The 16,736-nt window shown below is 45.1% G+C and overlaps 1 protein-coding gene across 1 annotated transcript in view; it reads left to right on the forward strand.

Moving 5' to 3' along the window:
- Dusp22 (dual specificity phosphatase 22) overlaps positions 1-16,098 on the forward strand; it is a 55,168-nt gene extending 39,070 nt beyond the window's left edge. The window contains exons 5-8 of the mRNA XM_013349077.2: positions 9,646-9,720; positions 12,463-12,634; positions 13,454-13,526; positions 15,437-16,098. Of these exons, the coding sequence (XP_013204531.1) occupies positions 9,646-9,720; positions 12,463-12,634; positions 13,454-13,526; positions 15,437-15,483 (367 nt within the window). The 3' untranslated portion in view covers positions 15,484-16,098. The remainder of the gene's footprint in view (positions 1-9,645; positions 9,721-12,462; positions 12,635-13,453; positions 13,527-15,436) is intronic.
- Positions 16,099-16,736: the final 638 nt, after the last annotated feature.

Below are 16,736 nucleotides of genomic sequence, written 5' to 3' on the forward strand. Positions count from 1 at the left end.
ATGATTGTAGAAATAAGCTTTGGTGACTTAGGTTTTGTTTATCTGTTGCCAGTGAAGGTGTTTGAGTGTTTTCATATCTTTTCTGTTGTGCTATAACAGAACATCTGAGATTGGGTAATTAATACAGAAAACAAAATAAGTTTTATCTCACAGTTCAGGAAGCTTGAAGTCCAAGATTAGGTAGCCATATCTGTTGAGAGACTTGTGCTGCTTCCTAATACTATGATGGAAAGTGAGTGTGTGTGTAGAAGAGATGAAAGGAGGGCCAGGTGCTTGAGACATTCCTGGAGGCTCTAAGCTCATGACCTAGGCACTTATACCTGGCCTGTCTCCCAGTATTGCCAGATTTAGGAATTAAGGTTCCAATAGACACATTAGAAGAAGCGGCATTCAGAACCAAAACAGTGAGTGTGACTCCATGGTAGAGTCAAATGATTCACCTTAAGTTGGCAGTTGGAATGCTTTCCTCTGTATGTTCTAACTCGTTTAGGGTTTCCTGTGTTACTCACTAAATACGAGGAGTTCACAGTGAACCTTCACTTCCTGTGTCACTGACTAATGTGGATGGCCATGAGATCAGTCTCCTTTTTTATTTAAATAGATCTAAAGATTTATTTTAATTTTATGTATATGAGTATTTTGCCTGTTTGTATGTCTGTGTACCAGGTACATGCAATACCCACAGAGACTAAAAAATGGTTTTGAATCCCCTGGAACTAGAGTTGTTAGCTTCTACATAGGCACTGGGAATTGAACCCAAGTCTTTCAGAAGGTCAGCCAATGATCTTACCACTGGGCAATCTCTCCAAACCAGGATAAATATTCTTAATGTTGGGTGCAAAAAATAAATAAATAAGCCAAGAGAAAAACTTGAGTAGTTTGTAAAACTTGGGATTGGTAACCCAGACAGCTATCACCAGACAGTCTTCCATCTGACCACATTAACTTCTTGTGCCTGTTCCCTCTCTTCAATGTCAGAACAAATCCTGGAAGTCTGCACTGCTTATTGTTTTAAACTTAGATACTGATTTAAAAATGATTTTCAACTTTGAATGAAATGCTTTATTACCTAAATCTTGGACTGGGGACATACTCAGTGCTAGAATGCTTATCCTATCTGGTAAGATAAAGATTAAATATTTCTTTTTCTGCAAAGTCCCTAACAGCAGGAATTCTGGCTGCTTTGCTTAGTAAGAAGTGTGTGACCTTTGACACTTCAGTCACCTGATAGCCACTTGCTGTGAACTTCAGAAAAGTTGGTTTTCTGTCTTGGCCTTAATCCTAGAGAATCTCCCCCATCTGACCTTCCATGAACTTAAAATACAGAAACCTGGTTTGAGATAACATTAACACAAAATTTTAGCTCAGTTCCCCCAGCCACCTATTCTGCCCAAGTCAGGAAATATAAAAGTTCAAGTTCTCCGTGTCCCAATAACCCCACGACCCTAGTGTGGTATGTTTTGCATGATGCTGTCATAAGAGATATGCTAGAGTGGGTGTTTGCACATTGCCGTGCATGTGTGTCAAGTGGCCAGTGCCGGCGCTTAGTACATGAAGGTTTGCAAACCCATTTGCGTTTGTTTTCTCTACGGTTTCTCTAAAGCAAGTCATTTCAACCTTCTCGCTTAATAATCTGCTCATCTCCTTGGAGATCTAGAGTATTGAGATGATTATGAAATTGGATATTTTATTAATTCTTTAGTACTTATAAAAATGAGATTGTATTCTCTCTGTATTCAAAGTAAGGAATGCTAATGTGTTTAGAAAATAGTACTTAGATATGTATTCACTTGCATTTGCTTATTCTGTTTTTATTACACAGTAAGTTGGTGTTTGTAGTCAGGCAGCACTAAGTTGATAATTCTTTCCTTTTCTGTGAAGTCTGAGGGAGCTCTGTCATAGGCTCTGGAGTCTATAGCATTGCTTCGTTACAGTAGTTGCTGGTGTTCTGTGGCTTCAGAACCAAGTAGGTGTCGGTGTTTCTTGAGATTTTGTGGAGAGGTGAGCATGAGCACTACACAAAACTCTGTAGGGGAAATCAGGGAATATTCTGGTCTTAGTTCACCACCCTGTCATTTTGTCTGTGTTGTCTATGTGTAGCTGAAATTGTCTCTATTCCCATTTTTCTTTCATTTGCCGTTTTTCTATTGTTTCTGAGCAGCTTTTCAAGATCAGAGGTAGATGAGCCCTTGCACCACTGTAGCTGTCTGTGCGTCCAGATGGTTCTTGAGGTCTTTGCATCACTCACTCCGTGATGTGCTCCTGCTCCTGGGGTAAATGGAGATCTCTGGAAAAGATACAATCACTGTTTGCTGCAATAACCATCAGAGTCCTCTGGTCTCAGACTGTCCTTGTTACTCTTGAATTAAACTCTTCTCTTGTCAAATGATTCTATCTTAAAGGGTAGAGGGATGTATTTGTTTTTAAGCTATCTTTTTAAATGGATGTATCTAGCAAAAGGAAAAGTGTGGTATACATATCCTCCAATTCTTGTATAATGGTGGCAGTTCCTGAGCATAAAGTTTGGGAGTCACTGTTACAAGTGTGAGTTATCTGTGTTTAATGCAGGGGGATTGCCTTCAGAGATCTAGCTGAGAGATGGGCATGGGATCCTGGGGTGTCTGAACCAATTTGACCCCAGGAAGAATATCCTATCATAGAGTGCTCAACCACTTTGCTTTAAAAAAAGAGGGGGGGAGGACTATAAAGTTCTTGCCTTTGATGGGATTTCCTCCTCACACATTTGGATTCGGGCGATGAGGAGAAACATTGTATATGTCTGTGGCCTTTGCTGTCAGCACAACCTCATTTAATACCACCAGCTTTGAAGTAAGACCCACCACCATTCCAGGTGGCCAGGTCACTGGCCTCCAACTCCAGTAAGCAAAGGGTGTTGTAGGGGGCTGCTTGTTAGTCCCAGCCACCCAAAACCAAAATAATCACACAGAAACTGTATTATTTAAATCACTGCTTGGCCAATTAGCTCTAGCTTCTTATTGACTTAACTCTTACATATTAATTTAACCCATTTCTTATTAACCTTATTAATCCATGTGGCTGTGACTTACCGGGTAAAGTTTTGGCATCTGGTTTCTGGTGGGGCTACAAGGCTTCTCTCTGACTCTGCCCTTCTTTCTCCCAGCATTCAGTTTAGTTTTCCCCACCTAGCTATGTTTTGCCTTGCTATAGGTCCAAAGCATTTTCTTTATTCATTGATGGTAATCACAGCATACAGAGGAAAATCCCACATCAAAAGGGCTGAACCTAAGGACTTTCAAATCACCTATGGATCATGGCATTTAAGATCATGGGTCTTAGAGCAGCAGGAAGTCTCCACATGGGAGTGTCGTGTGGTGACTTGCTCTGTCTACCATCTTTTATTGATCTGGTCACTCATAGCCTCTGAAATGGAGAGAGAGTGGTTAAGGTACTGGTCAGTGAGAAGTAAGACCTGGACCCCCTGGTTAATCCACATAAAGAGTTCCTCTCCTCCCTGAGGTGTTCTCTTAGGCTGTTGGCACTGCTGGATGAGTATACACCTGTAGACATACTTCCTTCTGCAGACAGGCCTGTGGCAGTCTTTGTATGGAAGTGAAGGCTAACTGCCAGCCAAGTGAGGAGCAAAGAGGGAACTGGGTTCACGTAAACAGCATGTGGTGGGATGGTGCTGCAGATGTGTGCTTCTGCTTCACACTGCAGCGGAAAAGAAAAGAACCCAGACTGTGGGTATTTCCCACTGTGGAGGAGGGAGTTTAGTGACCAGAGCTTGGATTTATGTCATTTTTCCCTGGAAATAACCCCCCCCCACACACACACACACAACTCTGTCTGCACCACCCAGTTTTAAACCAGAGCAGCACTGGGCCAGCCCACCTCCTGGTCTTTCTTGTAAAAGGCATTTCTAGGAATGTCTGCCTGGCTTGGCCCAGTGCCTGATTTTGTATCTGAGTCAAGTCTCAGGGTGGAGTGTTCCATCATCTCTGTGGCATCATTGTGCTCTCAGACTGAGACAGCTGGTGTCCCCATTACAGATGCTTGCCCAGCAGCTCCATAGGCTGTACCCCCAGCACAGTGGTGGCCATTAACAACATCCTGTATGCTGTCCTTGATTTAGCACCTGTCACATGCAGACATGCAAACCAAAGGAAGGAAATGCTATATGGGGGGAATAAGTGAGGCCACCTCCCCAGGCCTTGCAAGGCTCCTTAACACACTGTTGTGAGCTTGGTGCATGTTTGAGTATTGTTCAGTCCACTGTGGCAAGGTTAACTCTTGAATCCGGGTTCTACGTCACAGTATATAGGAAGCCTGATTTCATAATGCATGAGTCTATGACATACAGGTGTGAGGAACAGATTTAAAAAGTTGCCACCAGTGTGGCCTCAGTAGAAGAATTGACCTGCCCTCTAAGCCTGTAGAACAACCCCTCCCTGAAGACTCCAAGTCCTGTGTGCATTCAGAGGAGTTCTCCTGGCTTTGCCCCACTGTCCTCACGGCAGAGTGTTCTGTGGCTTCTTCCTCCATCTGGGTGGCACTCATTCGTTGCTTTCTGGTTTGCTTTTGTGGCTCTCTCTGGCACTCTTTTCTTCTTTCGTGCTTATAGACCAGTGATTCCCTACCAAGAGGCAGGACCTGTAGCTAGGAGAGAACTCGTGCACACTCCTGACAACCACAGTGTGAGCAGCCTGGTGGACAAAGGAATGTACATCTGGTCTGCAGGGACTTTAGAGTCAGCATAGCCTGCCAATTCTGAGGTCTGGAGTCCAGCCCCTATCTACTGCAAGGAGAATGGACATCTCTGTATAAGTCACAAGGCACGTTGCAGCCTAGTAGCTTGGGTCTATGCCTTGGTTGGGATTTTATTGCCTTAATAAAAGACCAAAACCAAAAGCAACTTGGGGAGGAAAGGGTTTGTGTCATCTTACAGCTTGTTCATCATCCTTGGAAGTCAGGGCAGGAACTGATGTTGAGATCGTGGAGGAACAAAGCTTACTGGTTTGCTCCTCATGGCTTGCTCAGCCTGCTTTTGTATAACACACAGGACAACCTGCCCAGGGGTGGCACTGCCCACAGTGAGCTATGCCTCCCCACGTCAGTCATCAAGTCAGGAAACTACACTATAGGTTTGCCCACAGGCCAATCTGGTGAGGACATTTTCTCAGTTGAGGTTCCCTTTGCCAAAGACTCTAGCCTGTGTCAAGTTGGCATAAAGCTAGCCATAAAGGACACTTCTGGCCTAGGTGAGGTGGCTTGAACTTTTTTAATTCTTGAGTTAGTTTCTGATATGAGAGGGTGCATCTGGCTGTAAGTAGACTGTCTCTAATAGTGTCTCAGGGAGAGATGATGTGGAGAAGCCTGAGTGGTACTCCCAGGGATGGCAGCAAAACTCTGTCATCCTGTGAGAACCTGGCTTCCCTTGCTGCACTTTACCCCGAGTTCTGTGCTTCTGCTACAGCTCTTAATGTGACTTTTGTAGCTTTCTGGTTGGAGGCTAGACGTGGCACATTTCTTTCGTCAGAAAGAGCGACCTTTGCAGAAATTCTCTCCTATAGCCGTCCCTCCCTCCTCCCTCTTTCTTTCTTTCTTTCTTTCTTTCTTTCTTTCTTTCTTTCTTTCTTTCTTTCCTTCCTTCCTTCCTTCCTTCCTTCTTTCTCTCTCTCTCTCTCTCTCTCTCTCTCTTTCTTCCTTCCTCTTTCTTCCTTCCTTCCTTCCTTCCTTTCTTCCTGTCTTCCTTCCTTTCTTTTTTCTTTCTTTTTTTTTTCTTTCTCTGTGGCCACAGCTGGCAGAAGCAGAATATTCTCAGAACCTGAGCACTGTGCTGCCCAAAACCGAATCAGTGTACTTAGCCTGTTCTGCTATGGTGTCAGAGCAGTGTCAGGGACGTCCTGGTTTGACCTGTCACTTGGGAGGCTCTGCCCTCCTGCTTCAGCCCTCCAACACATGCACCATGCCTGGAGACACCCTCCCCGCCAGCTGTTAGATTGTTCCTGTACCTTCCCTTCCCACCAGATATAGCACTGGGCTTCTGATTACTAGTGTTGCCAGGTATACAGTTTTAGCAAGGACACATTTGTGCCTACTTTTGGCCACTTGGGAACAAGACTGCAGTTCTCTGAACCCTGTGTTTACATCTAGAAGTCTTTTCCCTGGTAAATTATCAGAAACTGGTATGCTATGCTGTGCTACACCATGTCATGCCATGCCATGCTAGAGACTTCTGTAGCAGTCTGGTGTCCTTAGGTTGGTCATTCTACTCCCTGGCCCCCATAGGCTTGTAGTGATAACATAATACAAAATGCATTTAGTCCAACTTCAAAACACATCGCCATGTTCTGTAACAGTCTCAAACTTGTTTAAAGTTTAAAGTCTCTTCTGAGACTCATGCAATCTTTTAACTGTAGCCCCCTGTAAAAATCAAAATCAAAACAGATCACATATTTTCAATATACATTCCTTCCAAAATGGAAGGAAGGGAGGATAGTAAAGAAATACTGGACCAAAGCAAGACTGAAAACCAGATGGGCAAACTCCAAACTCTGCATCTCCATGTTTGATGTCAAAGCACCTTCTGATCTCCAACTTCTGTCAGCTTTGTTGACAACACAAACTCTTCTTTTTCTTGGTTTATTTCTGAAATTACCTGGTGTGAGTGAGAAGGAAACACAGAACACACAACAAACCCACTTAGGAGTTTACTAGAGGGGGCATGCACAGGCCTGGGGAAGTCAGTGTGCAGAGAGAGAGAAGAAGAAGGCACATCCAGCTTTTAAAAGCTGCCAGCACATGCGCACAGAGGGTTGATGTGGCTACGTCATACGCAGAAGTCGGGCTCATGCATGCGGGCAAGGGCTTAGCTGAGTCCTACATGGAGGATGTAATACACCTGTGTGTGGGTCACACAGAGCCCTTTAATATCCCCAGGGGCCATTAGGCACTTCTGCGTGAGGGCTTGTCTGCATATGCATGGCGTCTAGATCCTGGAAGTATCAACCTTATTGTGGCTAAAATCATTACAATTTCCACTTCCTGTTAGCAGCTCTCCATGGCAAGTATCCATTGACTCTGGCATCTCCAACATTTTTTGGGTTTCCGAGGCTTTGTCTTCACAGCTTCACACAATGACTTTCTGGATCTCCATGCAGAGATACCCTTGCCTCCTTAGTTTTGGAGCGATTCTATAACCCCTTTCTTCTGTTCTTGACTCTAAAGCCAGAACCGCTTTGCCAAGCTGCCAGGTTCTGCTGCTTCCTGGGGCTGGAACATGGTCTCCTTATTCAATTACATCTTCACCAGCATTCTATTTTCCATAGTTTCCTTTACTGCCTAAGTTTGCTGTTCTGGAACTTGCTCTGTAGAGCTGTTCCGGGCTGGCCTTGAACTCATAGATCTGAGACCTGTCTCTTGAGTACTGGTCTTAAAGCCATGTGCTGCCATGGCCAGACCTATGCTCTTCTGTAATTCCTTTCCGCACGTTGGAAGCTTAGCTGGATTGGAACTTGCTATGAGATCTCCGCTCCCTTTATTCTGTTCATTCTTTCTTTTCATCTGTTTATCTCCTTGAACACAGGATTTAACTCCATTCTACTTCCTGGTGCTACTTTTCTCCTCAAACTGTACATTTTATAGTTTTCTTTGTTTAGCTTGCTCCTTTTCATTATAGATCTTCATAAGAGTGAGTGCTAGTAACTCTACAACAGAGTCTATGCTAGGCTGTTTTGAGATTTCCTCTGCCAATGGAATTAATCCAAAACTCTTAATTTAGCCTCAAGCAGACTTTACAGACAATGGCAAAAAGCAGCCACATTCTTATCCAAAACATCACAAGAACTAGTCTCTAGGCCACAAACTAAAATTCTAATCCTCTAAAACCTCTTGATCCAGGCCCACACAGTTTGGGTCATCCTCAGCACCACTGTCTTCCATGCCCTTTTGGGTATGGCCCATTAAGCCCCACTTAAAGGATATAACGTTGTTTCTAATCCAGACTCCCGAAGTCCACATTCTTCCATCCACATACTGCCTAACAAAAACATGGTCTGGCCTATCACAGCAATTCCCCAGCCCCTGGTATTTGCTTCTGTCTTAGCTGTGACGAGACACGACACAAGAACTCTTATAAAGGAAAACATTTCATTGGGGCTGGCTTACAGTTTCATGGATTTAGTCCATTACCATCTTGATGAGAAGCATGGTGGCATGCAGACAGACTGGGTGCTGGAGAAGGAGGTAAGAGTTCTAATCTTAATCTGTAGGCAACAGGAAGTAAACACTCACACTGGGTGTGACTTGAGCATGTATGAGCCCTCAAAGCCAGTTTCCACACTGACACACTGACACACTTCTTCCAACAAGGCCATACCTACTCCAACAAGGACACACCTTCTGGTAGTGCCTCTATTGACCAGGCACTTAACACACAAGTCTATGGGGCTGCTCCTGTTCAAACCAGCAGTAGCTGGGCATCATTTGCCCTGTCCTTCTGCAGGGAGAATTATTCCTTACCAGCTGTCTTTCAGCCTTTCATAATCCCTGGTAAATGGCCAGTACTCAGTGCTTATAGAGAAACAAATGGGGCACATGGGCAGCTTTGGGGGTTTCAGTGCTTTAGAAACCACCTAAAGGTAGAATACACCTGGTAAAAGGTTCTGAGCCTACCCATCGCAACCTTTGCTTGGCCCATGTAAGGGGCCAGTCGGCTGCCAGGGAACTTGACCGTGATCTCCTGAATAGTTGTATGCTGAGCAAATGCACAGAAAAGAAGGGACCCAACATCTAAGGGTCAGAAGAAAGAACCGTGACATTCACCATCATCGCAAACTGCAGAGTTTGCAAAGCTCACTGATATTTTACCATGTCACCTCTGTGAGCTGTCATCCGTGCTTTCTAAGTCATGCTTCTAAGGCCACACACAGCGGCAGAATGGGTTGAAACTAAACTCTCCTTTTCCCATAGGTCCAGTGATGAGAATGGCGGGGTGGGGGTGGGGGGGTCTCTAGGGAGATCATTACAGTCAGTGTCTCCAGGATCTCCAGGGTGTCAGAAATAAGCCGGCTTCTAAGACTTGGGACGTCCACATAACAAGGATACTTCCCTTATTTGAGCTCTGAGGCTATACAGTGTTCACAGCCAGTGTGAGAGGCAGATGAAATAAGAAGTTAAACAAGAACTCCGTGTGTCTGTCAGCAGCAACCACGTAATTCAGGGATGACTTGAAGATAAAATCTGGAAAATTCTGATGATTGGAGGCCTTTAAGCCTCACTGTGCCTATGACCGACTAAGGCTTAAGTAGCCCTGGTCCCAGTATGGTCCGGCTCTAGATGGGGCAGACTCTAAGACAGTGGGTCTCATCTGTGGGTCATGACCCCTTTGGGGTCAAAAAGACCCTTTCACAGGGGTAACCTAAGATCATCAGAAAACATAAGTATTTACATTATGATTGATAACAGTTAGCAAAATTACAGTTATGGAGTAGCAATGAAAATAATTTTATAGATGGGGGTCACCACAACATGAGGAACTGTATTAAAGGGTCTGTATTAAGAAGGTTGAGATCCACTGCTCTAAGACATCTTAGGAAATCCCAAATGTTTCTTTTCATCAGATGATAAATAGTAAATGTCACTTTTCACTTTTTTTGTGCATAGGACAAGACATTTTAAAGAAAGTATCAAGTTCATTCACGAGTGCCGACTCCAGGGTGAGGGCTGTCTTGTGCACTGGTAGGTGTGCTGTCTCTTGATAATGTTGTCATAAGTTTGCTTTCTAGTTGGCGTCTTTTAATCTCGGATGCCTTTATAATGCTGTAATAAAATACTATGACCCACACAACTTACAAAGTAAAGCGTTTAATGGGGGGCTCATGGTTGCAGAAAGTTAGAGTTCATAACCGTCATGGCGAGGAGCATGGCAGCAGGCAGGAAGGCACGGTGCTGGAGCAACAAAGGGAGGCTTACGACTTGATCCACAAGCATGAGGCAGAGAGCTAACTGGAATAGCCTGGGCTTCCGCACCCAGACAGAGTCACTGTCATCCCCAGTGACACCTCCTCCAACAAGACATGCTTCCCAATCCTTCTGAAACTGTTCCACCAGGTGGGTACCAAGAATTTAAATATATGAGCCTATGAGGGCCTTTTTTATTCAAGCTATCACACTTCCTCTGTGTGGTTAACCAGTCCATGTCCTCACAGCACTCGGTAGATTCTGGATCTCAGATGCATACTGTACTGCTGCCCTGCTCTGCCGGGTCCTTGTTTCCTTTGGCAGAAAGAAAACTGACTGGTTTCGCTTTAGTTTTTGCTTCAGTCACTGCTAGGATTTCTAGGGGTTGTTGTCAAGGTCAGCAGGCACAAAACACTGTCATTACCAGCTTGACATTTTATTAGACCAGCATCTTATGTCTCTGCTCGTCTGTTCGACTCACACCAGACCCCATGGTGGCCATTCCACAGCCCTGCTTCCTCTTGCAGACTCTGGTAGTAGCTGTGGCTGTGAGAGCCACATAATAACACCAGAATATTTCCTTTCCACTTTCAGGTTCGGGCTTCTGTTGTGTGTGTTTGTCTCTAGAGCTTTAAAGTGATCCAAGCAGACTGAGAATTAAGTATTTTATTGACGGGGCCCTACCTTCAGTCTGCTGTACTTTGTATCGTAAATGGAAACTCGGCGCTCCATATCCATTGCTTCAAATCCATGATTGCAGCCATGAGTCAAGAATATCCAGGAAAAGTATGTCTATACCAAGTCTGTACACACTTTTCTCGTCCTTATTTCCTAAACAGTTTAGGATAACAGCAGCAGCTGCTGAGCCGGCATTTGCATTGCTGTGTGCTGCTGTGTCACCTAGAGATGCATGAAAGTGTTGGGAAGGAAATACACAGATGGCACCCAGTGCCTTGAACACCATGAGTTCTGGTATCCACAGTGAGTCCTGAGACTAGTGACCCGTGGTCAGAAAGATCACCTGTGCATACATACAAACACACACAGGGACAAGAAAGGCAAGCCGGCATAATTAGCAAGTGTAGTGTTTGTACACTACTCTGATTTTCACTGGGTAGGCCCTAGGTGATTATTACCTTTGGAATGATAATAGCTTGCAACATTCTGGAGCCATCGCTCTGTCATAGTTAAAGTGGAGATTGATCATATCTCCTGTGTCTTGAATGATGTGATACTAATTAACTGAAAGTGTAAGTCTCTGAGGGAAAGCACTCCCTCCCCCACTGGCGGCACAAGCAGTGTGCAAAGGTGGGTCTCAGAACTTGTGCTGGCATGGGTCAGAGAAGCCCATCCAAAAGCTGTGAGCCAGTAGTCCACGAACAAAAGCAGAAATGGACACGAGATGGTTCTGTAGCTTTAAGAATAGTGTTTTTCAGATTTACACAGATTTATGTTTTGACATTAAATAATGTGTAGTACCTTTTTTGCTGTGGTGTTTTAAAAAGCAGGTAGTATAGCCAATACAAGTGATATTTGTTTCAACCTTCCATTCCATTGAGTTTAAAATGCCTTGGGAGTGCAACTAGAGGCACTTGATAGAGATTCTGAAGCCCCAGTCCCGGGGTCTCTCTAGGCTTCTGGTGAATTCATATCAAGCCTAAGAAGATATATTTGTTTAAAATTCCCTTGCAGTTCCTAATAAAAAGCTCTGGTGATGAGATAGTGCTTAAGAGGAAAGTTTATTATTGTCATTAGAATATTCTAGTCCTGATATTCTAAGAATTCCTGTTTAATGTATTTATGTATATCTGAAATTTTTCAGAAGACAAGAATATTCTCCAAGCTTCCCTGTGTTCATTCATTGATAAAGCACTCTGAGGAGGCACAATCTTCTATGTCTTAATTTGCATGTGCATTTAAAATTAACCCCTTGATGGTATAAACCACCCAACAAACACCCTCTGAGTTCAGTCTGCCTACCATAGTGCTCTGCCTGGTTAGAGCAAAACAAATCTAGACACTAAGGTTTAGAAAGAGTTTCTGTAGTCCATGTTGAAGATGGGTACCCAAACCTTGAGCATGCTAGGCAAGTGATCTACCATTGAGCTGCATTCTCAGCCCTTTCATGAACCTTAAAAGTCATAGATTTGCCCTTTAAATATATGGTAGCTAAGCAAGCCATGAAGCCTTCAGGTTCTGAGTGGAATTGTTGCAGAGGGTTGGAAGCGCTAAGCCCCTCACCATGCTGTAGTTACATTAGTGCCCAAGGAAATAGAAAATATCCAGGCTGTATCCTATTGAAAAACTGTGGAAAATGAGGCCGAGATGCCTATAGAATGGTTAAGATCCAGTGGAACTGGAGTAGAGCAAAGTTCTTGGTATATTTCTGAGTAATTCTCTGGTAAGCCCTTGCCTGCTTCTGTGAAAGCCTCAGGGCAGACAGACTTTCTACAGTGAAGTCCTTTGTTTGGATGGATGGTGGAGTAGATCTGCAGTTCTTAAACTGTCTCGGTTCTACAGCTTGGCTGGAGTCTCCAGAAGTGTGACACTGGTGATCGCGTACATCATGACTGTCACTGACTTTGGTTGGGAAGATGCCTTGCACACCGTTCGAGCTGGGAGGTCCTGTGCCAATCCCAACCTGGGCTTCCAAAGGCAGCTGCAGGAGTTTGAGAAATATGAAGTGAACCAGGTGAGTGTTCCTTGAGGAATTTTTCAAATGTAGTCAGGCACACTGGGCCACGCCTCACCCTTTGAGAATTGTGACACTGCAACTGAAAGGCCCACAGATGTTATCAGGCCAAGGTTTCCCTGCATCCCCGGGGGGGGGGGGGGAGTCCTGTGTGCTCTGTGCTCCTGCATGGCAGCTTTGCTGCTTTGCTGTACCAGGTTCTCCATATCTGCTTGTTTCTCTCCCTCTGGGTGTAGTTAGCATTTCCAGGTTTGGCCTACTTTCTTCTTATTTTTTCTTTTTCATATCTCAGCCTTTGAGCTATTAGAGTTATAACCAAGCAGATGAGAGTGGAAGGGGTGTTTCCCATACTAATTATGGTAACTCAGTTGTCAGGTTCTCGGCCGGTGTAGATGGGGTCACCTCTCTATGCAGTGATTCTGAATTGCAAACCTTAACTCATGCTATTTTCTCCCTGGATTCTTTGCATCAGTCCTGCTGTCACAGGCAGGTGGCACAAGAACACATTTTTCTTGCGTGCATTTTAGATTCCTTAGCAGCAGACAGTAACTGCTCAAAGTCTGCTAAATAGATGGATAGTTCAGTAAATTTTCAAGTCTTGAGCTCAGACTGTTGAAGGAACAGCTCTTTCTCTTGCTTGCCATTGGCTGTCAACTGCAAAGCTATGTTTATCTGATGCCCTTTTATTTCCGTGCTTATATGTGGAAACTTCACCATTGCTTACGAGTGCGCGCGCGCGTGTGTGTGTGTGTGTGTGTGTGTGTGTGTGTGTGTGTGTGTGTGTGTGTGACATTTGGGATTTGTTTGCAACTCTTCCAGTATCGCCAGTGGCTGAAAGAAGAATATGGAGAGAACCCTTTGCGAGATGCAGAAGAAGCCAAAAGTATTCTGGGTAAATATAAAGAGCAAGGGCGCATGGAGCCCCGGCCTAGCACCAGGCGGTGGAGCAGCTTCTCAGCCCTGTCTCCTCTGACCTACAGTAACTACACGACAGAGACCTAACAGAGAGATGTGGTGTTTTCCTTCCTGCTACGGGTCTTCTTGGTTGCCTTTAGGCTGGTGTGCCTGGTTACTGGCTTCTGCCTCTGAGGACTACAAAAGGAGGTCACAGCGAGGCGGACCACTCAGGGCTCCTTCCCCAGCAACCCTACCCTGCCCTGCTCAAGGCCTTTTCACTCTGCCCGTCTTAACCCAATCTTGGCCTCACCTGAGCTTGCTGTGCCTAGGATGTCACTGGGCTGCTGTGTATTTTATTGTATGCGTGCGAGAGTGTATGTGCATGTGTGTAAGGGTGTGCCTGTGTGCCTGCAAATGTGTGCATTGTGAAAGGGGATACTTGTCAAGGGGTCTCGGCCTGTGAGAACTGAGTCTTCGTGGTGCTGAAAGTTAGAAATCCCTGCCACCAGAATTGGGATGGCCACATGGAAGTCATTTGAACTTGGCCTCTGAAAAACTGCTCACCATGTACCTGTGATGAGTGAGAACTCAGGGCATGAGCTGGAAACAGTGGTGTTCCGGAACCTGAGATGGTGCAGAGGAAGAAGGTGACATGATCCCTGCAAAAATTATGTCTGGAGGGACAGGGTAGGGGACTTCAGAGACTTGCCTTGGGCATGCTGGGCATATCAGGCCCTAGCTCCCTGTGGCTTCCCGCCATCCTTTACCTGCCAGCCAGTCATATCCCTGAGTTTCACTTAGTGCCTGCTCTGTCTGGGAGCAGTGTCATTTGAGTTGATGGTGACAAGGAAGACCTTAGCCACAGTAACCCTGCACCAGAGGTCTGGCCTGCCCCTGTTTGCTTTCACACACTCCAGCCTCTGGTTGGCCTCATGTGCAGGGACCCATCTCAGGTTTGCATGGACCTGTAGCAATTGGGAAGGAAGAACAGTTGTTAACACCATATTGGTTTAAAAATGCCCAAGCGTTTCCTGAGCTCATTGGTATAGGCTGTGGACGTGATCTTTGACCTGAGCTCATTGGTATAGGCTGTGGACGTGATCTTTGACCTCAGCTACCTCACTACATTTATTTCTCCCCTCCTTTCTGTTTTAAGGCTTGGGTTGCTTTGGTATACCTGTCAATTCTGCTTCATAGCTGAAAATGTTAGTTATGTTGCTTTTGTTTTTTAAACCAAAGAGAAAGACATTTATGTCATTGAGCTATTTAAAATTTTCAATTTGGACTTCCATGAGGTTTTCTAGTGGGTCAAACCCCAGATTCTGGCCATGAGAACTCCTCAGCTTGAAGTTTGTGGCAGCAGGCACCCCAAGAAGCTATGCATGGTCTAGTCCGTTATGCCAGCTCATATTCCTTAAGCAGGCAGAGCCTTATGAATGAATGAATGAATACACTCAACCTCTCCCTACAAAGATGCTGCCCCCTGGTTTCTCTGAATTCCATCACCAAATAAGAGAACAATCTTTCTGTGTGTGTAGAGCATGACAAATTTTTGAGCCCTTTGGGGCCCAGGAAAAGTAAGGTAGCCAACTCTCAGTGTGTGTGTGTGTGTGTGTGTGTGTGTGTGTGTGTGTGTGTGGTGAGATGAGGTATCTGTGAACTAACTCGGCATCTTCAAGTAAAACAACGTGTTTTAGAAAGGAGTATGACTGCTGGGTAGCAAAGCAGAGCTGCCAGAGCGCAAGGCTGCATGTGAGGCCTGGCACTGGAGAGAGAAGGCCGAGCAGACCAGTAGGGCGGTAAAGTGAAGCCCAAACATGTGTGCACACACGTGTACAGCTACACGTATTCAGTAGGTTCTCAACTATCTTAACTTTTGTTGCCAGTAACATTCTTTCTTCACAGCTGCCCCAGGAATTCTGAAGTACTGGGCCTTTCTCAGAAGACTGTAATGTACCTGAAGTTTCTGGAATATTGCAAAGTTCAGGCTGGTGCTGCCAAAAAGAAAAGTGACATAGAGTTTATTTTTAAGTGTCCAGTAGTAATTTGTAAACTTGTTTGTATTTTCATTTTAAATTGAAAGCATGTATAATCATGTTGGAATACATTAAGAACTATGGAGATTCTGTGGCAAGAGAAAATATTTGCCTTAACTCCACTACTGTGGTTGTTCCTTTGCCCGACGGATGCTCGCCCAACAGCCTCAAGAGCTCTATCACACTGCCTCGTTCTGTTTCGTGAAGTAACTGCTTCTCATGAACGCTGCCCAGGGAGGAAAGCTGGCAGCTGGGAAGTGTAGTGCAAACTCTGCCCTCCTGTTAAGTTCTCCAGCTCAAGACACGTCCCAGTGTGTTATGTCATCCATGGCTGTTGTCTCCGTGGTAGAATTAATTACCAAAAGCTGCTCACGTTCATCAATAAAGGGCACGTCAACCAAGTCTAATGTCATGTGCCGTGTATTCTTCTGTGACATGTGAAGGCCACGTATGTTTGTGGAGGGTCACAGTGCACCTGGTCTTGGCACGGAAGACATGTTTCCCTCCAGAAGGCAGGCAGCATACATTAGGAGGGGACACTGTCTGATTACTGAAAGATAAAAATGTCTTGGAATTGTTGGGGCTGGAAGTGTCGCTCAGAGTGAAGCCCTTACCTTCTGTCTTTTATCCCTGGCACCAAAAAGAAAACCTCATCATTTGTGGGTGTAAAGAAATTCAGATGCAGAAGTGAAATTTGCCCTGCAAAATGAAGATTGAGTACTTGGTTTCTCTGGTTAGTGCATGTACCACAGGGATGCATTGTTCAGGCAGTCCACAAACTCATTCCAAATTCATTTTCAGCTGTTACTATGAAGGGTCACAAAACTCACCGAACAATTTAAGGCAAGCTCCCGAACTTTTCTTGTCTAAATCTGGTGCGGGTTATCTTAAAGGAAAGGCGGGTGATACCGGGAGCCTTGGGCATGTCTCCCAAACCAGCTGTGAGACTGTGGGGACACTGAGACAGCAGAAGCCAGGCCCCATCACAGTCCCGGGAGAACTGTCATGCCTACATAGGGGAAAGAAAAGATAGCAGGAAAACAGGTTCGTGGGCCACAGACCCAGTCTGCCTGAGCCAGTAGCACCTGTAGCCTGACGTCCCTTCCTGGCTGTCCCTTGCCATGTAACCACATCTGATGCTAACACCAACTCCCCCACTTTCTAAGCTT

The sequence above is a fragment of the Microtus ochrogaster genome, chromosome 16, assembly GCF_000317375.1.
Source record: "Microtus ochrogaster isolate Prairie Vole_2 chromosome 16, MicOch1.0, whole genome shotgun sequence".
Classification (NCBI taxonomy): Eukaryota; Metazoa; Chordata; class Mammalia; order Rodentia; family Cricetidae; genus Microtus; species Microtus ochrogaster.